Source organism: Podarcis tiliguerta (genome assembly GCF_965153285.1).
Source record: "Podarcis tiliguerta genome assembly, chromosome: W".
Lineage (NCBI taxonomy): Eukaryota > Metazoa > Chordata > Lepidosauria > Squamata > Lacertidae > Podarcis > Podarcis tiliguerta.
In genome coordinates this window covers 15,024,370-15,047,765 of record NC_139552.1, presented here as the reverse complement: position 1 = coordinate 15,047,765, position 23,396 = coordinate 15,024,370, and the positions used below count along the sequence as shown (strand labels likewise).

The window sequence follows — 23,396 nt, the reverse complement described above, 5'->3', positions numbered from 1 at the left end:
TATAGGGAACCTCCTTTTCTTGATGTATATTTCTCCGCAAGATGTTGGAGAACAAGGCCCTGGTCTAAGGTTGACCGATTTGCCCTAAAACCCGCCTGTGCTTCTGAAAGAATGTGGTTTTGTTCCAACCAGTCCGCTAATTTATCGCATAGGTGGGCTGCGTACAGTTTGCTAATGATACTTAGGAGGCTAATTGGCCTGTAATTAGCTGGATCTGATCGGCTCCCTTTCTTGAATAACGGGATGATGATTGCTAATCCCCAGTCCTCAGGGATAGTGGCCGATTGGTCTATGCTGGTAAATAGGGCAGCTAGCACAGGGGCCCACCATTCAGCATTATCCTTAAGGAGTTCCGGTGTAATATTGTCTACGCCGGGTGCTTTTCCAGGTTTAAGGGATTGGAGGAGCCTACAGATCTCTTCAGTTGCTACTGCGGGCCATTCGGCGCTAATATCACTCAAGGCTGGGGGCATGGCCTGCAGATGTTGATTTGATGTATATAAAGATGTGAAGTAAGCCTCCCAAGTCCCAACTGGTATAGTATAATCAATTTCAATCGGGGAGTCTTGCCAACTTTTCGCAACTATTTTCCAAAAAGTGGCTGAATCTTTCCTTCGAGAGGCCTCTAATAAACGTTGCCACTCCCCCCTTTGGGCCTGAAGCTTTTTCTTTTTAATCAGCTCTTTATATTTACGTTTGGCTTCGAACCATTCCGCAGGAAGCAGGGGTAAGTTCGCTAATTTGTAGTTCCTGTACTTATCCAGCAAAGAACGCTTCATAGCAATACATTCCTGATCAAACCAGGGTTTGGATTTGTTGAAGAATAAAGATTGGTGCGATGTCTTTTTTTGGGTCAGGTGCAGTTGCAACAGTGAAATCAGATCCTGAAACAAGATTATTCTAGATTCAGAACATGGTGAGGTTAAGAGATTATCTCTTCTCATGAGGAATATGTCCGAGTATAGTCTTTCAGATGTTTCAACATTCAGCTTTTCTGACCATCTAATACGTGAGTATCTCAACTCCATGTTGGAGGACCTGGGAGCTTCAAGTTTAACGTTGCAAAATAAGTCTTTTCTTGCATCAAGGAGGAGGCAGAGCGGTAGGTGATCACTATCAACCCTAGGCACAGACCTGCGTAATTACATCCCTTGTCTTTTGAGAGTCTGGTAGGTATAAGATGGTTTTCTTCCACGATGGGTGTCGAGTCGTGGAAGTGGGCATATAGTGCTTCATCAGACTGGCCAATTCTGGCATTAAGATCACCAGTCACTAGCACTGAAGCCGCAGGGGTTTGAGTCATCAGACCATCAATGTATGTTTCTAGCCCATGCCAGGTGTTTTTAATCAGCTGCTTGCCTCTTTGAGGGGGAAGATATACATTAATCAGTAGCAAGGTGAAGAATCTACTTTTCACTAGTAAGGCCATCGCCAGGTGTTTCAGTGTCTCTAATTTTACTAAGGACGCCCTCAACCTTGTAGATATTAAAATGCCTAGGCCACCCTTGGCTCTCCCCCCTTTAGTGCTTGGGGATCCTGGAAGGGACATTGAGGAAAAGCCGTTAACTTCTAGATCCCCTGTGAGCCATGTCTCCTGTAAGAATACTATGTCGTAGCCTTGGATAAATTTAGCAAAGGATGGATCAGCTGCCTTTTTTTGCCATCCAGCGATATTCCCTGATAAAAAGCTAAGGTTGGCTTTACCAAGATCCACTCCTTGTCAATTATCTTCCAAGGTACTGTTGGAGTTTATCATTCTACGTGGCAGCCGACTATCATCCTTACATTTTAAACAACAAAAAAAAGAAAGCCGTTTGCGGTAACTCACTGTACTTCCTTTCGTTCTGTGAACGTTCCTTGCGTATAAATAGGATTTCAGATGAAGCTGACCTCCTTTTTAGACTTCATCCGTTCCGAATCATTCCAAATTATCAAATCCAAGTAAATATTCCCAATTAAACTCAGATTTCTTATTGTTTGAGAGTCAATTGCTTCTTCGTGCAAGCCTGGGGCTTCACTTTTAGGAGGATAGAAAATGGCTTCCCATGGTGCCTGCTTCTCTGCTCGCCGCACTCGTCACCCCTAAAGGAGGTCACCTGGTGGCCGAGCAATCCGCAACTGCTATGTCGGGAACCTGCCCCCCTGGATTTTCCTCCGGGGGTGTTTGGGGGGCCACGGCGCCCTTGCAGCACCCCCCTTTTCCTCCTAAAGCTTCGCTACACGCTTCAGATAATGCAGAAAATTCTGCCTCACACGTAGATGTGGCAACAAAACCTTGCTTTTTCGATTTACAACCAATTAGTGAATTTCTAAACATGAACACTAGACCGCTGATTGATTTTCTCGTGGCTGGACAATTTGCGAAGTCACTGTCCACAAACACCTGCAAATCACTTGAATTAGATGCAGGTAATGAGGCATCTGATCAAGGTCTGTATTTTAAAATGAGCTTAAAGATATATTTGCAAATGTTTGTATGTTTCATGACAGGGAGAAACCAGCTGGCTAAGTACTTTGGCAGTTGTTTATCTTCCTGCTCTCCTGAACAAGGGCCCCCCTGATTTATAGCAGTAGCAGGAGACATGTTTCTCAAAGTTGTAAAAGGGAATTACAGGCTGGGAGCAAATGTTACACTGACCCTACATATTACAGAATACAATCAAGCTGCAAAAACTAATTAAGAGTTGGTAAATAGTAAGATTTATTGTTTAACAGAAAATAATACCATGTGCCTCCCATCAGACTCTAGCCATATTTTCCTAAGGTTTGAGGTATACTGAGAGAGTTAAAGGGCAATAAATTTTGGGAAGAGCTAATGGGAAAAGCAGCTGGCTGGGAAAGGGGGGTGTATAGAATCATAGAATAGAATCATAGAGTTGGAAGAGACCACAAGGGCCATCGAGTCCAACCCCCTGCCAAGCAGGAAACACCATCAGAGCACTCCTGACATATGGTTCAGTGTAAACTGAAGAGGCTTCTTTTGAAGCTGTTTTTACTGAGTTCCTTTTTTACTTTGCAAAGGCCTTTTCTTCTAAAAAGCTATCTATGTTATGTATGAGATTTGTTGGCTTAATGTAATTATGCAAAGGATTTAGAAAGTAAGAAATGTTAGATTCTTATGTTAGATTCTTATTTCATTGATGGTGTGTGAGAATGTGAACCCAAGATCTCTGTTTAGATAGAATTTAATACCATGAGCCATTTGTTTTGGAATGCAGGGGCAAAAGGTGATCTGGTAATTAAGGTGCCTTGTCGAGGCAAATGTAAGATATATGGCTACTTGTCTGCCATTTATGGATAGGAGGAAATATAGCTCTTTGTCTCCCATAAAAGGTAATAGGAAATGGGTGTATCTTTTATGATTGGTTCTAGCAAACAGCCAATAGGAATTTCAACCAGGCTGATTGGACAGAGGCAGCCAAAGGAGGAGCAAGGGGGCTGGGCTGAGGAAATATAAGTGCTGGCCATCAGGGCTGGAGGGGGCAGAGCTTTGGTAACCATATACCAGTGTGCCTATCATTTATTTGTCTGACAAATAAATTATTATTTTAATTTCTCTATTGCTGCGTTGAATATTTCATTCCAGCTAAGCGTTAACCACAAGCAGGGTGCTACAGTAACTTTATACACTTATTCTGTGTACCTTTCAGGTATCACAGTAGTTGCTTCACAGCAGCCCAATCATGTATACTATGCTTTTTTTTATATATAATAATTTTTATTGCTTTTCAATACCAATATACATATAATACCATATCAGAAGTTTTCACAAATTTTCTCTTTTATGGACTTCCTCCAGTTTCTCTGCCAATCATCCATATTTAATTTTTAATTTCACATTTCCTAAATTTCACATTGCCTTTTAATATACCCTTCCAATTTTATTTTATTTTTTTACAATAATCCTCAAACTTTCACAGAATCATAGAATCATAGAGTTGGAAGAGACCACAAGGGCCATCGAGTCCAACCCCCTGCCAAGCAGGAAACACCATCAGAGCACTCCGGACATATGGTTGTCAAGCCTCTGCTTAAAGACCTCCAAAGAAGGAGACTCCACCACACTCCTTGGCAGCAAATTCCACTGTCGAACAGCTCTTACTGTCAGGAAGTTCTTCCATTGCTCCGTGTCCGCTTCTCTGGAGCAGCAGAAAACAACCTTTCTCCCTCCTCTATGTGACATCCTTTTATATATTTGAACATGGCTATCATATCACCCCTTAACCTCCTCTTCTCCAGGCTAAACATGCCCAGCTCCCTTAGCCGTTCTTCATAAGGCATTGTTTCCAGGCCTTTGACCATTTTGGTTGCCCTCCTCTGGACACGTTCCAGTTTGTCAGTGTCCTTCTTGAACTGTGGTGCCCAGAACTGCACACAGTACTCCAGGTGAGGTCTGACCAGAGCAGAATACAGTGGCACTATTACTTCCCTTGATCTAGATGCTATACTCCTATTGATGCAGCCCAGAATTGCATTGGCTTTTTTAGCTGCCGCGTCACACTGTTGGCTCATGTCAAGTTTGTGGTCAACCAAGACTCCTAGATCCTTTTCATTACTACTATCTCCCTTCCTTTTGTATCCTTGGCCATCTGTTCCAGGAAGGCATCATCTATGTCCTCCGTTTGGCTTGGGGATCTATAGTAAACTCCCACAATGAGGTCACTGTTAGTCTTCTCTCCCTGAATTTTGACCCAAATGCTCTAACTTTGGCTTTGAGGTTCTAAATCTTGGATCTCTTCACAGGTATACACATCCCTGACATATAACGCCACTCCTCCTCCTTTCTTGTCTGGTCTGTTCCTCTGAAATAGATTGTATCCCTCCATTATTACATTCCAATCGTGGGACTTATCCCACCAGGTTTCAGTGATTCCTATTATGTCATATTTAGTTTGCTGTACCAAGAGCTCAAGCTTATCTTGTTTATTTCCCATGCTTTGCGCATTAGTGTACAGACATTGAAGTCCATTAATCATTCCCCCGTGACTCTTATTTAAGGATTTTTTCCTCCCACCACTAGGTCTGCGTGCTGTTTGCTCCATTTGGTCTATGACATTTGGATGATCATCTTCATCAATTGATAGACTCCTACCTTCAGGAGCTTCTTGAAATCCCACTAGCGTTGTTCGCTCATCACATATACATTCCAGATAACCTGCAAATTTTTCCCAGTCCTCGATGAACTAATGGTCTCGTAGATATCTAATCTTCCCTGTTAATTTATCCAGTTCTGCATAGTCCATCAGCTTCATTCTCCATTCTTCCAGCGTTGGTAGTTGCTCCTGTTTCCATTTTTGGGCCAACAATATTCTTGCTGCTGTTACTGCATATTGGAAAAGTTTGCAATCCTTTCTATTTATTTCATTTCCTACTATTCCTAACAGAAAAGCTTCTGGTTTCTTTACAAATGTATATTTCAACATCCTTTTCAATTCATTATATATCATTTCCCAGAAACCTTTCACCTTCTTACAATCCCACCACATATGGTAAAATGTCCCTTCTTTTTCTCTACATTTCCAACACTTATTGCATGTTTTAAACATTTTCGCTAATTTTACCGGTGTAATATACCATCTATATACCATCTTCATAACATTTTCCTTTAACACAGTACATGCCATAAATTTTATATTTTCCTTCCACACTTTTACCCAATCATCAAATTGTATATTGTAACCAAAATCTTTGGCCCAATGTATCATAACCGATTTAACTTCCTCGTCCCATGTATACTAGACTTAGTTACTTTTCTGCTTAGAATACCTACACAAAATGAAATATCAGGCCTTGACCATTGGGCTCAGGTACAGAAGAGATCCTATTACCGATTGGTATAAATCTGGTTGATCAAACAAAACACTTTCAGTCTTTTGAAAACCGACAGTCATAGGGGTTTGCACAGAATTACAATCCTGCATTTCTAGCTGTTCAAGCAGACCTTGATCTTTTGTTCTTGGCATACTAAGAAACTTCCATCTGCTTCTCTGCATATTTGGACCCCTAAATAGTGGCTTATTGGTCCTAGGTCTTTCAGTTTGAAATGTTTCTCCAACTGATTTGCTATCTTTTGAATTGTACCTGTGGAACTACCTGCCACCATCAAGTCATCTACAAAGATCAAAACCAATATATAATTGTCACCTGATCCTCTTGTATACAAGCAAGGGTCAGTAATGCTCCTTTTAAACCCAAGATTTAAGAGCTGTGTGTTTATACAATCGTTCCAGCATTTAGCACTTTGTTTAAGACCATAAAGAGCTTTGTCTAATTTCCACACCAAATCATTCCCCTCCTCAAACCCTGGGGGTTGTCGCATGTATATCACCTGGTCCAGAGGAGCATTTAGATATGCAGAAGTAATATCATAATGGCTCACTTCCAATTTCTTGTCAGCTGCAACAGACAAAACAAGCCTCACTGATTCTGCCTTGGCAGTGGGGGCAAAAAGCTCATCATAGTGAATTCCCGGCCTTTGTGCAAAACCTTTTGCTACCAGGCTAGCTTTAAAACGTGTGTCACCAGACACCTGAGTCTTCCTTTTAAAGACCCACCTGCTAGAAATTAACTTTTCACCTGGTTGCAATTTGGCTAGTGTGTAAACCTTCTTTTCTTTGAATGATTCCAGCTCTTCTTTCATGGCGTCAAACCACTAGGTTTGTTCCTTAGAAGGTAGTTTCAGAACTTGAGCAAAGTCCTGTGGCTCTGTACAATTAACATGACACACTTTTGTTGTGCCAAAAGCCAATTTATCAGGGGGAATACCCTTGGTAGTCTGTGTGGACCTCCTAGGAATACCTACTGGGCTTTCCTTCTCTTGTTGCTCCTCCAGTTTCATTTTGTTGTTCCTCTGATTCACTGCTTGTGGCACTTTGCAAAGTGTCAGTGTCTGAGGGCAATTTCCCCCCCACTTTCTAGCCTTTCCTCAGCAGCTGGCTGCCTGAGAGGCTCCTGTGGCTGTACTGAGAGAGGAATTAAAATACTAGGATTGGCATAAACCTGTTCCCACCTATCCTGTTCAGTTATTAACACATCATTTTTTTCAGCTTTAGGTCCCTTTGTGACCCCATCACTGGGCGGAGAATGCTGTAAAGAGTACAAGCCACCCACCATTTTTGCAGAAGCAATTACCTCACCCTGCTTCTTAATAAAACATTCATCACCCTCAAAAATAAATTCAAAACCAACATTGGTAAGGCATGGAATTGACAATAAAGAAAATTCTAGTTATTCAACAAACAATACATCCCTCAATTCTGCATCTAGGCATGGCAAATAACACGTACCTATACCTGATATTGGGCAATGCCGTCCATCAGCAAGGCAAATGCTGTCCTTGCCTTTTGGCAATTTGCTGAGTGTTGTAAAGCAGTCAGGGCTGTTCATTATGATTCTGGCAGAGCCAGAGTCCAAAATGTAGCTGTCTGGAGAAATTTTCTTTTCTTTTCTTTTTTCTTTTTTAAATATATTTTTTATTCAGTTTACAAATAAGACAAATTAATACAATTCAAACAATTTATAAAACCATTCTCTCATTTTTTGACTTCCCTCAACTTGGCTGGTACTCCTTCCCTTCTCAATTTTCCACACATTTCTTAGTTATTATCTACTTCTTAAATTAAATCTGCTTTCAATCCATAATTTTAACTTTCTTTTTTACAAAGCTTCGCTAAACGTTACAAGCGTTATTTGTTTTTCACTTAAATTATGCATATATTCTGAAAATTTTTTCCCATTCTTCAATAAATCTCTGCTCTCATCGATTCCTAATTCTTCCTGTCATTCTATCCAGTTCTGCAAAGTCCATCATTTTCATTCTCCATTCTTCCAGTGTTGGTAGTTCTTCTTGTTTCCATTTCTGGGCTAACAATATTCTCGCTGCTGTTACTGCGTACAAAAATAATTTCCTATCTTTCTTGTTTATCTCATTTCTCACAATACCTAGCAGGAATGCTTCTGGCTTCTTAACAAATGTATATTTAAACATTTTCTTCAATTAATTATATATCATTTCCCAATAATTTTTAATTTTCTTACATTCCCACCACATATGATAAAATGTACCTTCTTTATCTTTACATTTCCAACATTTGTTACATCCCTTGTACATCTTAGCTAATTTCACTGGTGTTAAGTACCATCGATACATCATTTTCGTCACATTTTCTTTTATAGTTGTACAAGCAGTAAATCTTAATCCTTCTCTCCACAATTTCTCCCAATCCTCCATATATATGTTATATCCAAAGTCTTTCGCCCAGTCAATCATAACTGATTTTATCTCTTCATCTTTTGTGTGCCATTCTAACAATATGTTGTACATTTTAGCCAAAATTTTATAGTCACTGTTTATTATTTCTTTCTGGAATTTCGACTCTTTCTCTGCAAAACCATTTAACTTAAGCTCTTTTCTAAACATTTCATTAATTTGGTAATAGTGCAGCCAGTCATTCACATATCTTTTCACTTCTTCATATGGCTTCAACGTCCATTTACCGTCTATTTTCCTTATTAGTTCTCTGAATGTTACCCATTCCCCACTCATATTCGTCTTTTTCACACATAATACCTCCAATGGTGACAACCACCATGGTGTTTTTGCCTCCAACAGATTTTTATATCTTTCCCAGACTTCTATCAATGAGCCTCTTATGGTGTGGTTTCCAAACCCTCTATGTACTCGCTTTTTATCATACCATAGATACGCATGCCACCGAAATCTATTGTCAAATCCTTCCAAATCCAACAAATCAGTATTTTCCAATTTTATCCATTCCTTTAACCAGCAGAGGCAGGATGCTTCATAGTATAATTTCAGGTCCGGCAGGGCGAAGCCTCCTCTTTCTTTCGCATCAGTCAATATCTTAAACTTTATTCTCGGCTTCTTACCCTGCCATATGAACCTTGAAATTTCTCTTTGCCAATTTTTAAAAATCGTTGCCCCCCTGATTACTGGGATGGTTTGAAACAGAAATAACATCTTAGGTAGCACATTCATTTTAATTATTGCGATTCTACCCCAAAATGAAAATTTCATTCTTCCCCACACCTCTAAGTCTTTTTTAATCTTACTCCATGTTGGAATATAATTGTTTTGGTATAAATCTATACCTCTTGGGGTTAACCAAACTCCCAGGTATTTAACTTTCTTAACCACTTCTATTTCTAACTGTTGCTGCACTTCCTCAATAGCTTTGAAGTCCATGTTTCTGCACATCATTTTTGTCTTTTTTTTTGTTTAGGCGGAAACCCGCCAATTGTCCAAATTGCTCTATTTCCTTCCAAACTTCCCTTGTAGTGTCCGTCGAATTTTCCAGAGTTAAAACCAGGTCATCGGCAAATGCTTTAGTCTTATACTGCTTGTTTGCAAACGTTATCCCTTTTATCTGTTGGTTATTTCTTATCCCTCTTAACAAAACTTCCAGGACCGTGATGAATAACAGTGGTGAAAGCGGACATCCTTGTCTAGTACCCTTCGTTATTTTTATACTTTCTGTCACCACGTTGTTAACTATTAATTTTGATCTTTGGTCTTTATATATTGACCCTATGCCATTCAATAGGTTTTGTCCAATGTCCATCATTTCAAAGTTTTTTAACATAAATTCCCAAGAAATATTGTCAAAGGCTTTTTCCGCATCCACAAATATTAACATTGCTTGCTTATCAATCCTGTCATTCAAATATTCCAAAACATTGATTATGTTCCTAATATTGTCTTTCATTTGCCTGCCAGGAAGAAAGCCTGCTTGGTCTTCATGTATCAACTCCTTTAACAATTTTTTCATTCTATTTGCCAATATATTTGCAAATAATTTATAATCATTATTTAAAAGCGAAATCGGCCTGTAATTCTTAACTTGGGTTAAATCTGAATCTTGTTTGGGAATTAAAGTAATATATGCCTCTTTCCAAGTTTCTGGTATCTCATTTCTCAATAATATATCATTCATTACTTGTTTCAGTGGTGAAATTATGATGTCTTTCATTTCTTTATAAAATCTTGCACTGAATCCATCCGGGCCTGGCGTTTTCCCACTTTTTAACTCTTTAATTGCTTTTTCAATTTCCTCTTGTTCAATCATCTCATTTAGTTTGTTTTTCTCTTTTGTCAGAATTTTCTGCACCCCTTTCTCGTTCAAATATTCCTCTATTTTCTTAAGGTTGTATTTCTCCTTCTTTTTATATAATTGTCTATAAAAGTCTACAAATCTGTCAGGGGTTCAGGAGCAGAGGCACAGGAAAGGGAGGAAATAGAGAGCGAGGGGGAGGAGTCCGAAGGAAATGTTAGCGATGACAGCGGTCCGAGGTCTCTGAGTCTTTCCAGCGAATCGGAAGATTCACAGAAAGGGGCTCCCATGGTCAGGGCAAGGGGGGTGCCTAGGGGGACACCCCAGGAAGAAGGGGCCAGAGGGGACTCAGAGAGCAGCAGTTGGAAATCAGGACCAGCGTCCACACCAGAGTGCAGTAGGGGGGAGGAGTCCCAGGCATCGGGATCAGGCGGCACACTGCCAGCGGGAGGACATGAGTCAGGATTGGCCACGCCTCCATCGGGGAGCGAGGAAACGGTCGAGAGGAAGGTTGAAGGCTGGGCGCGCGCGCCAAGTTCAAATGTACAGGAGGGCGGCACAGTTGGCAGCCCGGATAGGGAGCCAGGTCCCAAAGCCTGCCGAAAAGAGCGGGAGGAGTCAGGGGGGTCAACGTCAGCGTCGGAAGAATCCAGGAAGGAAGGGACCCCGGGGGGTAGCAGGACCCAGAGGAGAAAGGAGAGACGGAAGAGGTGGAGTAAGGCTAGAATCTTAAACTGGTGTACAGGGGGCGGAGATTCAGATGGAGCTTCGCCGATCTAACCCTAGACGTAGAGCTGGGGCGCTGCGGATTGAAAATGGAAACTGTACTTCAATAAAGACTTTTGTACATTACTGCCGGCTAGCGTTGGTCCTCTGTGAGCTGGGACCTGGAGCCAGCTCTGACAAAATCCTTTCCTTATTCCCTTCGGATCATCTATTTCTTTGTCATCAACCACAATCTTATGTACCATGTTCTGTTCTTTCCTTTTCTTAATTTGCCATGCCAACAGTTTCCCTGACTTATTTGCGTGTTCAAAATTCCTTTGTCTCATCATTTTGATGTTCCATTCCACTTCCTTATTTATTATCATAGAGAATTGCGTTTGTAAAGTTTTTATATTCATTTTCAACTTTTTATCATTTGGTTTGTCTATTAATTTTTTCTCAATCTCCATAATTTGCATTAAAATTTCTTTCTTCCCTTTCTCTCTCTGTTTGTTTTTGATTGCATTTTGTTGTATAAAGAAACCTCTCATAACTGCTTTTCCAGCGTCCCACACTATATTGTTTTTGGTTCCCTTATTCATGTTGTTAATAAAATAGTCGCTCATCTGCTTTTTCGCATTCTCTACTATTTTTTGGTCGTCAAAAAGACTTTCATTTATTCTCCAACGAAAGGATTTTTCTTCAAATCCTTTTAGAGTACATTTTATTGGGTTATGATCCGAAAGGACTTTGGGTTGGATTTCAATCTTTAAAATTCTTGATATTAAATCATTTGTTATCCAGATTTGATCTATTCTTGACATTGATTGATTTGCTTCTGAATGATATGTGAACTGTTTTTCCAATGGGTGTTTTAGTCTCCAGATGTCAATTAAATTACAGTTCTCTACCATTGAAAAAAAAGTCTTTGGTAATTTCCCTTCCTTTACTTTCCCTGATGCTCTCGTTCTGTCCATTTCCATCGAGACCACTGCATTCATGTCTCCCATTATTATAATTTTTTGATCCATGTATTCAAATAGTTTCTCCTCTAGATTCCTAAAGAAGTCTATTTTGTTTTCATTGGGTGCATACACTCCGACAATTATTATTTTCTCTCCTTGCCATTTGACCTGTACTGCCACAATTCTACCTTCTTTGTCTTTAAATATTTGTTGGGCTTCTATTTTATTTTTTATGTAAAGAACCACTCCTCTTTTTTTAACTTTGTCTGATGAAATAAATCCATTTCCTAATTTTTTATTTATTAAAATTTTTCTGTGTCTCCTCATTACATGTGTCTCTTGCAAACAAATAATGTCCAAGTTTTGCTTTTTCAAATATTGCTGAATTTTATTCCGTTTTTTTATCGTTAATCCCATTAATATTCAATGTCCATAATTTTAACGCCATGATGATTTTTACTTTATTTATTTAATAATCAATTTTAATTTGTTTTTCTTTCTTCGTCCTCTTCTTCTTCCTCCTCTTTCTCTTCCTCTGAGTCTTGGGTAACTTCTCCCTCTGCTCCTGCCCCCAGTGGTACGGTCTCTTCACTTCCCAGTTCTTTATATCTTCTCATAAATTTGTCCAATTCATCTGGTCTTGTTATCCTATGTCTCTTCCCCTTGTATGCAAAGGAGAGCCCTTCTGGGAATTCCCATCTGAATTCAATTTTGTTCTTCCTGAGAGCCTGCACCAAATTTTGATAATGGTTGCGTTTTTTCAGCAAATGTAGTGGGACATCTTTAAAGATGATTATGTTATTCCCTCCAATGTTCAGTCTTTTCTCTCTGTTTTTTTGTAAAATTAAATTTCTCATCTCTCTATCTTTAAATATCACCAAGCAGTCTCCTGGGAATTTCTTCGCTTTGTTTGTCCTCACTTTGATTCTGAAAGCATTCTGTACTGTCTTTGCAACTTCTTCTTCTTCCATCTCCATCCAAATCGCAATTTCTTTAATCAGTTTCTCCTTTATTTCTTCCCCTTGTGTCTCTGGAATTAATCTAAGTCTTAAATTACTCTCCCTCTGCCTCAGTTCATTCATTGCAATCGCGTCCTTTAGTTCTTCCTGAGTTTTATTAACTTCTGCCACCTCTGCTCTAATCTTTTCCTCTCCCTTCTTTAATTCCTTGATCTCATTTTTGTTCTTTTTTGCCCCCTCTTCTAAATTTTGTGTCCTTTTTATCATATCTCTCATCTGCGCCTTAATTTCTGTAATAGATTCATCTATTTTTTCCACCGTAACATCGATTTTTTTGTCCACTTGCTCCAACTTGGATCCAATATTTTTTTCACTCTTATGTATTTCCGATTTTAACTCTGATTTAAGTTCAATTATCATCTTTAATATTTCTCCTTTTGTGTCAGATTCCTGTCTTGATCCTTTTCTTTCTGCTGGTGTTCCTTCTCCTTTCTTTTGTGTGTGTGCCATTTTCTAAGTTTGTAAATATCCACCAGGGGGCGTTTTGTCGCTGTTCAACCAAATATATATTGTCTTTATTTCTATAATATCCTCCAAAGGGCCAGTAGGGGGTGTTCTAATTTTGCCCAACCAGCGTGTTTATCACAAAAATAAATAGATGGTATTCTTCCCAATCCTTATTTTTTATATTTAAATTTTAATTCTTCTTGCCTCTTGGTTGGCCAAATCCAATATTTTTATCCGATGTACAACAGTCTTAAACCCCCTTCCGCCACTTAGTTTCACTCCAATTATAATCCAAAAAAAGGGGTCGAAAAAAGGAGAACCAAAAAAAGAAAAATACGAAGGCTGTTCCTCAAAATTGTAATCCTTATGGCCCGCAGCTCTCCCACCCTCAAAAATAAGGTCTTCCCGGTTCTTAGAGTCACAAAAAAAGAAAATAAGCAACAAGGGGAGAGACCGAAATTTACAAAAATCTCCTGACCCTTTTAAAGGAAGAGACCAACTTCCAAAAGGGGGGGTAAAGGGAGAGAAGAAGAACCCAAGTCCAAAATGCAAAAATCAATCAGTCCGTAACTTTAAAATCACACAAGATGGCGACTCCTCACCCTTCACAAAGTAAAACAGGGGGGGCGGTCTTTCTTCTTCTTAAATTAAAATAAAAAGCACAAATTTAGTCCATTTGTCTAGACCAGTATAATCCAATATAGCTCGAAGCTCTGCCAACTCACATGCAGAAAAAAAAATATCAAAATACCGAGAATGGGTATAAAAATTCAATCCATATAGCTTATTGCGCAGTTCTTTTGAAAACGCAAGTAATCTGGCCAAGAATGCTGCGTCACCCAGTTCTTTTCCAAAAACCAAATAAATCCCAAAAATAAAGAGAAAATAGTACCATCAAATTATAGGGAATAAAGCCGGAATATCTTCTCCCCCCATAAGTCCAAATTTAAAACTTTAACTCCACGGAGGGGCAGATCTTTTTGCTCAAAACACCTCCGTTTGTTTTTTACTCACAGTTCGGTCTGCTCTGTAAATAGTCCCTGCGTTTTCTCCGGAGCCCAGACAAAGTTGACCTCCTGTTTTTTCCTTTGTCTGTTTCAAATTAGGTCCGAATCCACAAATTTAATCTTCTCTTTAGTGTTGCTAATTCGAGTTCTTTGATTTGGAAAGCCGCTCGCTCCAGTGGGAAGGCTCGGGGCTTCACTCCCTGAGGCTGGCAATGGCGTCCCGCTGTCGGCCCTTCTACACCGCCGCTCTCGTCTCCTCTTAAAGAGGATACTTGGCGGCCGGGAGAATCGCTCTTCTGGCAGCGCTGGGATCCTCGACCACTGAATATCCTTTCAGTGGGTTTTGGGGGGTTACGGCGCCCTTGTAACACCCCCTTTAATGCCTCTTTGGAGCTAATCCCCCTCTCCCGAGGGGAATTCGCCTCCTTCCACCTCGCGATCCGACCGGAAGCTGTCTTTTTTCTTCTTCTTCTTTTCTTGCAGCGGCCAAGACGAAATGTGTCCGCTTTTCTGTCTCATGTGGATCGCTCGCTTTTCCTGGGTTTTTCACATGGCAATCTTTCTTCATGTGCCCGAGCTTGCCACACCGATAGCATTTCTTTGTCAACATGGCACGATCCGTGGAACATTCTTCGGTCCCATCTCCTCCTGAGAATTTGAGTTTTTGGTTAGCAGGGATACTCAAACTTCTCCGGTCTGCCTTCTCACTCAGCTTTTCCACGCGCTTTTCAGATTCCTCCTGTAGATGGGTTGTTACATACGCCATCGAGAAATCTTCTTGCCTCATGCTTTCAAGAGAGGCTATCACAATATTAAAGCTTAGTGGGAGACTGGATAGCAGGATATAGATTTGATCCAGGTCTGGAAATCTTTTACCTCTCCTTTGCAACTGGAGGAATAACATGCACAAAGTCTGAAAGTGTGTAGTTAAACATCCACCTTCAGGTAGCACAGTTCTATACAGTCTCCTAGTTGGTCCAATTATTGAACCAGCACTGTCAGACAGGTGTATCTGACGTAGACGATCCCAATATTGTTTGGCAGAGTCCAAATCTGCAATGTGCAGGACCTGTGGTTCCTCTAAAGCCAACAAAATGTGCGCTCTGGCTCTATCTTCCTCTTCACGTTCCTGCTCAGAGGGTTGTGGATTCAAACCAGTTTCCACACAGTGCCAAAGTCTATCACATTTTAGAACCAGTTCAAGCTTGAGAGCCCAAGTCAGGTAGTCCTTACCATTCAGACGTTCCATCTGGGCAGTGTTTTTTTTTTAAAGTGATATTTATTAAAAGTTTTATAGTTACAAAGATAGAAGAAAAAAAGAAACAAAAATACAAAATATATATTAAAAAAAGAAAAAATAAAAAGTTAAGAAATTAAAAATACATCAAAAAGCCAAAAAAGAAAACAATACCTCCACCCAGCCAAAGAAAAAACACAAACATTTAAAAACAAATCTTTTTTTTCCACATCTCTATCCTTCAATGACTTATTTCCTCGACCGCCACCCACCTCCCTTTTTTGTATTCCAGTTAATAATTAAATCAGCAAATCCTTTCCATCTTTCACTGCTTACTATTTTTTAATTATCTTAATTTGTTTTAACCTTATCTTCCCATCAAAATCTTAAAATTTATCTATACTTCAATCTAGTAAGAAAAAAAACCTTAAATCTTAAACCCTTAAATCCTAAAATCTTAAATCCTTATCATATTTCAACTAAAGTCGTATAAATTCATTCCACCATCTCCCAACATTCCTTAATTATACAATATTTTACTAAATAATGTTTTAAAAATGTCCAATCTTCTTCCACCGTCTCTTCTCCCTGGTGTCGGATTTTGTCAGTCTTTTCTATCAGTTCGATATGGTTCATCAACCTGGTGCTCTTCTGTCCGAGGCTCTTAACTCTTCTCCCTGTCCTATCTGCAAGTTTCTTTTAGTGCCAAAAATTAAGTCCCAAATGGCTTCCTTCTTAGCAGCTCCTTGGTCCCATCTCAGCAAATTTGTCCATAGTCCATATTCAAAGTTGTAATCCAAAAAATATTCCAGGGCATACTCCACAGGCCCTTTGAGACTGAAGAACTCAAATTTTCCAGTCTCTCCCTCGGTGCCTCCCTCCATCAGAAAATCTGCCCATCTTCCCTTCTTCAGTACAAATGGGGCACCGTCTCTCCGATTCTGACTCTCAAACTCCATCACCTCAAAATTCAACTTATGTCCATCAATTTGTTTCTGTGGGGCCGGGGCCTCCACTTGAGTTGCTTGAGGTGCAGAAACAGTTTGTTCCATCTTTTTCTCCCAAACTTGCCGTTTCAAAATTGGTTCCTGAGTCACATCCTGAGTGGTTCCTGTTAAAATGTTCACTTTTTGTTCCATATCCAATACACTTTGTCCCAAAATGTCCATTTTCTTTACCGTCAAGTCCGTCTTCTCATGTAAACAACCTTCAGGATGTTTTTATTTGCAGACCGTAGGTTTCTCTGTGGGGCATACCAGGAGAGGCGGTCCCGTAGGTACGAGGGTCCTAGGCCGTATAGGGCTTTAAAGGTTAAAACCAGCACCTTAAACCTGTTCCTGTACTCCATCGGGAGCCAGTGCAGCTGGTATAGTACCGGATGAATGTGATCTCGCAGCGAAGACCCCATAAGGAGTCTCGCCGCGGCATTCTGCACCCGCTGGAATTTCTGGGTCAGTCTCAAGGGCAGCCCCACGTAGAGCGAGTTACAATAATCCAGTCTGGAGGTGACCGTCACGTGGATCACAGTGGCTAGGTCAGGGCGAGAGAGATAAGGGGCCAACTGCTTAGCTTGACGGAGATGAAAAATGCCGCCTTTGTTATAGCTGTAATCTGCGCCTCCATGGAGAGGGAGGTATCGAAGATTACACCCAAACTCTTAACAGATGGTGCTGGCACTAATTGCGCCCCCGCAAGAGATGGGAGTTGCCCCCCCTCCCCAAATCCCATATCGTCCCGTCCCAGCCACAGGACCTCTGTCTTCGAAGGATTTAACTTCAACCGGCTTCCACGTAACCATCCAGCCACAGCTTCCAAACATCTGGTCAGTGTGTCTGGGGCCGAGTCAGGATGGCCATCCATCAACAGATAGAGTTGGGTGTCATCGGCATACTGATGGCAACCCAGCCCAAAACTCCGGACAAGCTGGGCGAGGGGGCGCATAAAGATGTTAAAAAGCATCGGGGAGAGAATCGCACCCTGAGGCACTCCACACACCAAGGAGTGGCGCGATGACAATTCCCCCCCAAGTGCCACCCTCTGTCCCCGACCAGAGAGAAACGAGCGCAGCCATTGAAGGACTGTGCCCTGGATCCCCATGTTGGCAAGGCGGTGGTCCAGGAGTTTGTGATCGGCCATGTCGAAGGCTGCTGACAGATCTAAAAGAATCAGCAGCCCTGACCCGCCTCGATCCAGCTGCCTGCGGAGATCATCTGTTAGGGCGACCAGAGCCGTCTCGGTCCCATGACCAGCGCGGAAGCCGGACTGGAATGGATCCAGAGCCGATGTTTCATCCAGAAACCTACCAAGCTGTTCAGCAACCGCTCTCTCAATCACCTTACCCAGGAATGGAAGATTTGAAACCGGGCGGTAATTGGATAGATCTAAGGGATCTAATGATGTTTTCTTTAAGAGCGGGCGCACCACTGCCTCCTTCATTTCTCCTGGAAATATCCCGGTGCCAAGGGACAAATTGATGATATCCCCCAGGGGGGGCCACACTTCGTCTGGGCACGCTCTAATCAGCCAAGACGGGCACAGGTCCAGAGGACAGGTGGTGGGCTTTCCAGCTCGGAGGAGTCTGTCCACATCGGTTGGGGATATCCGGTCAAAGTGGTCCAATGCTGGACCCGAGGACAGTCGAGGGGCCTCCAGTTCCTTTATTGTATCCAAATTGGCAGGGAGGTCATGGCGGAATAACAGGACCTTCTCCACAAAAAAGCTCGCAAATGCCTCACAGCTGTGTGTCAGATTGTTATTTAAATTTGGCCGTCCTTCAAGGGACGTTAAAGACCTAATTATACTAAATAATTGTGCCAGGCGAGAGCTAGCGGATGCAATGGAGGCCGAGAAGTAAGACTTCTTAGCGGCCTTCACTGCCATCTCATAGGTTTTCATAAAAACCCTATAAGATGTTCTTGAGGCTCCGTCACGGGCACCCCGCCATACTCGCTCTAGCCGTCTGAGGTCCCGCTTCATTTTCCGAAGCTCCTCGGTAAACCAGGGAGCCCGGTTTCTGCGGAGTCGCAGAGGGCGCTTAGGTGCAATCTCATCGATGGCTGCCAGGAGCTGGATATTCCAGCCCTCAACAAGCTCAGTCAATGAGTCGCCAGGGGGAGCAAGGTCCTGCAAGGCTTGACGGAATCTATCAGGGTCCATCAGCCTCTGCGGGCGAGCCCAAATCGGCTCGCCACCTAAGCAGGGTGGGGGTGGAAAGTCAATCCTGGCTTTCAGAGCGTAGTGATCAGACCATGGCACCTTCATCGAAGGAGACATGATCACATCTATACCTACGCCAAAGATCAAATCCAGCGTGTGGCCTGCTTGACGTGTGGGGCCAGAAACAAACTGGGAGAGCCCTAGTGTCGCCATGGAAGACACCAGGTCCAGAGCCTGTGAGGAGGGAGTGGCATCAGCATGGATGTTGAAGTCCCCCAATACCAGTAGGTTAGGGAACTCCAAGGCCCAGCCGGCCACCGCCTCCAGCAGGCCTGTCAGGGTGGCTGCTGGTGTGCTATGTGGCCGGTACACCAGCCAGACAGCCAAGCTCACCTCAGAGCCCCACACTAGGCCAACACATTCAATGCCGGGGATCGATGGCGATGGTAGAGCCCTGAAAGAACAATCTTCCCAGATTAATAATGCCACCCCTCCCCCCCCCCCGGCCCACAGTCCATGACTGGTGGAGGACGGAGAAACCCGGGGGCGCCATGTCTCATAAGTTAACAGTTTCCTCTTCACACACCCAGGTCTCCGTCACACAAGCCAGGTCGACCCCCTGCGAGGTAAAGAAATCTCGCAGAGTGGCGGTTTTATTGCCTATAGACCTGGCATTGCACAACACCAGTGACAGAGGTGAGTAATCCTTGCTCACCCTACCCTCGTCCCTCGGGATGGGGCGCAGATTGGAAGGGGTACGAGCATATCCGTATCTCAATCCCCTTCACCTATAACATCTGCCCCCACCGCCATACCTCCCTCGCCCCTCCACGGTAGCAATCCCAAGCCTCATACAAGCCTCCATTTACAAAATAGAAAAACAAAACAACCAAAAACAACTACACCTAAACAAAACCAATCCCCACCCCAAAACACAATAAAACAGAACAAAATAAAAATACATAGATAAAAACCACTGTTCACGGTGGCACAACAAAGTAAAAATTAAAAACCCCTTTAAAACTCTTTAAAATACATAAAAACATTTTTAACATTTGCTGCAGCAGCACCAGTGTCCTTAAAACTGTAGCGGAGGTGAGTCTGGGCCCCGCCCCCTAGGCCAGGTGGAATTAGCCTGAGGAGGGAGCGGCCTTCCCCCACACTCACGGTGCAGCAGCAGCGATGTCCCAGTGCCTCAATGAGGCCTCTTAAAGCTGTGGCGAAGGTGAGTCCGGGCCCCGCCCCCTAGGCCAGGTGGAATTAGCCTGAGGAGGGAGCGGCCTTCCCCCACACTCACGGTGCAGCAGCAGCGATTTATTTTTTCAAATGCATTCACTAGAGCTTCTTGTTTTTCCATTCTTATCCAGAAACTTTCCAAGGTCGCCTCTTTTTTTTTTTAAATATTTTTAAAATATTTTTTATTGATTTACAACAAAACAAAACAAAACAAAACATACATTATTTTCACATTTCACATTTAATGTCCAAGTCTTGGTTTTGGACTTCCTTCAGCTTTTCCGTAAATCTTTCGTAGTCACTATTAATTTCCGCATTTCCTTTTTTACCATTGTCATTAGTTGTATTTTTCCCTCTCATTCTTTTTAACAATGTCTCTCATATATTCACAGTGCTCTTTTAAAACCTTCTAGCGCTATCTGACCATCACTTATACTCTCCAGATACTTAACAAATTTCCCCCAGTTTTCTGTAAACTTTTGGTCTCTTAAGTATCTAATCTTTCCAGTCATCTTATCCAGTTCAGCATAGTCTAACAACTTAGACCTCCAATCTTCTATTGTCGGTATTTCCTGTTGTTTCCATTTTTGTGCCAGTAACACTCTTGCTGCAGTCACTGCATATTGGAGAAATTTACTATCCTTTCTCTTAATTTCCTTTCCCAAAATACCTAGCAGAAAGACCTCTGGCTTTTTTGTAAAAGTGTATTTCAGAATCTTCTTCAACTCATTGTATATCATTTCCCAGAAGTCTTTCACTCTCTTACATTCCCACCACATATGGTAAAAAGAGCCTTCTTTTTCTTTACATTTCCAACACTTATTACAGGTTTTATACATTTTTGCCAATTTTACCGGTGTGATATACCACCTATAAAACATTTTCATCACATTCTCTTTCAATGCCATACATGCTGTAAATTTTAAGTTCTCCTTCCACAGTTTTCCCCACTCTTCAAACTGTATATTATAACCAAAGTCTCTGGCCCAAGATATCATGACCGACTTTACTTCTTCATCTTTTAGATTCCATTCTAACAACAAGTTATACATTTTTGACAGAATTTTAACCTCCTTATTTACTATTTCTGACTGGAATGTTGAGTCTTTATCTGCATAGCCCCATTCTCTTGCATCTTTCCTAAACATTTCATTTACCTGGTAATAATGCAACCAATCATATACATGCTTTTTAACTTGTTCATATGGTTTCACTTTCCATTTTCCTCCTTCTTTCATTAACAATTGGCTATATGTTGCCCAATCACCTCTCATATTGATTTTCCTTACACTCATAACCTCTAATGGTGATAACCAGTGTGGTACTTTAGGTTCCAATAGGTTTTTATACCTATCCCAAACTTCAATTAATGGACCTCGGAAGATGTGGTCCCCAAAACCTTTATGTACTTTTTTCTTATCTTTCCACAAGTACGCGTGCCAACCAAATCTATTGTCATATAATTCTAAGTCTAACAGTTCCTTGTTCTCTAGTTTTATCCATTCTTTCAACCAGCAAAGACATGATGCCTCATAGTATAATTTCAAATCGGGCAGGGCAAAGCCTCCTCTTTGTCTTGTATCTGTTAAAAGTTTAAATTGTATTCTCGGCTTTTTGCCCTGCCATATATATCTTGAAATCGCTCTTTGCCATTCTTTAAACAGACTACTCCCCTTAATTATAGGGATAGTCTGGAACAGAAACAACATTCTTGGCAACACGTTCATCTTGATTGTAGATATTCTTCCCCAAAATGAGAATTTCATTCTTCCCCACACTTCCAGGTCCTTCTTAATTGCATTCCACACTGGTACGTAGTTGTTTTGAAATAAATCAATATTTTTCGGAGTTAGCCATATTCCCAGGTATTTAACCTTTTTAACCGCTTCTATTTCAATTAGTTGTTGCATTGTTTCAATTGCGCTTTGATCCATATTCTTCACAATCATTTTAGTTTTTTTCTTATTTAACTTGAAACCTGCCACTTCTCCAAATTTATCCATTTCCTCTATGACTTCTTTAGCCGTAATTGTTGGTTCTTCTATTGTTACCACCAGGTCATCTGCGAATGCTTTGATTTTGTATTCATTTTGTCTTATCGTTACCCCTTTTATATTTCCATTTTGTGTTATTGAATTCAGAAGGACCTCTAACACCGTTATAAATAATAGTGGCGAAAGTGGACATCCTTGTCTTGTTCCTTTAGAGATTTTCAATTCTTCTGTAATAACATTGTTTATTATGAGCTTAGCTCTCTGTTCTGTATAAATTGCCTTGATTCCATTGAAGAACTCTTCACCGATTTCCATATGCTCTAAATTTCTCAACATAAAGTCCCAAGCTATATTATCAAATGCCTTTTCTGCATCCACGAACATCATCATAGCCTGTTTCTCAATCCTGACAGACAGATATTCCATTATATTGATTACATTTCTTACGTTATCTTTCATCTGCCTGCCTGGAAGGAAACCAGCTTGATCTTTATGAATATAGTCTTGTAATATTCTTTTCAATCTCTTCGCAAGTATTCCTGCAAATATTTTGTAATCTGTGTTCAACAATGAGATCGGCCTGTAATTTTTAACTTGGGTTAAGTCTGAGTCCTGTTTTGGTAGAAATGTGATAAATGCTTCTTTCCAAGTTTCTGGGATGTCTCTTTCTTTTAAGATGTTATTCATGACTTCCTTCAACGGTGTTAGTACAATGGATTTCATTTCTTTATAGTATCCTGCGGTGAATCCATCTGGCCCTGGAGCTTTTCCCCTTTTCAGTTCTTTAATAGCTTCCTTTACTTCCTCAGTTTCTATTGGGGTATTTAACCACTGTTTTTTCTCAGTCGGGATCTTTTGCACCTTTTTATCTTTTAAATATCTCTCTATTTTTCTCAGATTGTTTCTTTCTTTCTTCTTATATAATCCTCTATAATAATCCAGGAACCCTTTTCTAATCTCTTTCGAGTTGACTATCTCTTCTCCTTCAACCATAATTTTATTTATTGTGCTTTGTTCTTTCCTTTTTTTAATTTGCCAAGCCAACCATTTGCCAGATTTGTTCGCATGTTCAAAGTTATTTTGTCTCAGTCTTTTGATGTTCCACTCTACCTCTTTATTTATTATCATTGCAAATTGGCTTTGTAATATTTTGATATTTTCTTTTGCCTTTCGGTTGTTCGGATGCTTGATTAGTTTTTGTTCGTTGTCCATTATTTGTTTCAAAATTTCTTTTTTCCCCTTTTCCCTATTTTTATTCTTGATTGAATTCTGTTGAATGAAAAATCCTCTCATTACTGCTTTACTCGCATCCCAAACTACGTTTATTTTTGTGCCTTTATTACAATTGTCCACAAAGTATTCCGTCAATTTCTTCTGTGCTTTTTCTACGACTTCCTGGTCATCTAATAGATAATCATTCATCCTCCATCTGAAGGTTCTTTCCTCGTATCCTTTCAGTTCAAATTTTATTGGGTTGTGATCTGAAATCACCTTCGGTTGGATTTCTATTTGTTGGGTTCTTGGGGTGAGTTCTGTTGAAATCCAAATTTGGTCTATTCT

At 41.0% G+C, this 23,396-nt stretch overlaps 1 protein-coding gene and 2 long non-coding RNA genes across 3 annotated transcripts in view; 1 reads left to right on the top strand and 2 right to left on the bottom strand.

Moving 5' to 3' along the window:
• LOC310668846 (uncharacterized protein) overlaps positions 1–19,097 on the bottom strand; it is a 161,233-nt gene extending 142,136 nt beyond the window's left edge. Inside the window, exon 1 of the mRNA XM_083422193.1 lies at positions 17,907–19,097. Within this exon, the coding sequence (XP_083278319.1) occupies positions 17,907–18,819 (913 nt within the window). The 5' untranslated portion in view covers positions 18,820–19,097. The remainder of the gene's footprint in view (positions 1–17,906) is intronic.
• On the bottom strand, positions 2,678–2,841 carry LOC310668746. The gene is made up of 2 exons (XR_014506829.1): positions 2,778–2,841; positions 2,678–2,745 (listed from the first exon to the last, which is right to left on the bottom strand). It is a non-coding gene; the product is annotated as an uncharacterized lncRNA (long non-coding RNA).
• LOC310668745 lies at positions 2,729–3,560 on the top strand. The gene is made up of 2 exons (XR_014506828.1): positions 2,729–2,847; positions 2,960–3,560. It is a non-coding gene; the product is annotated as an uncharacterized lncRNA (long non-coding RNA).
• Positions 19,098–23,396: the final 4,299 nt, after the last annotated feature.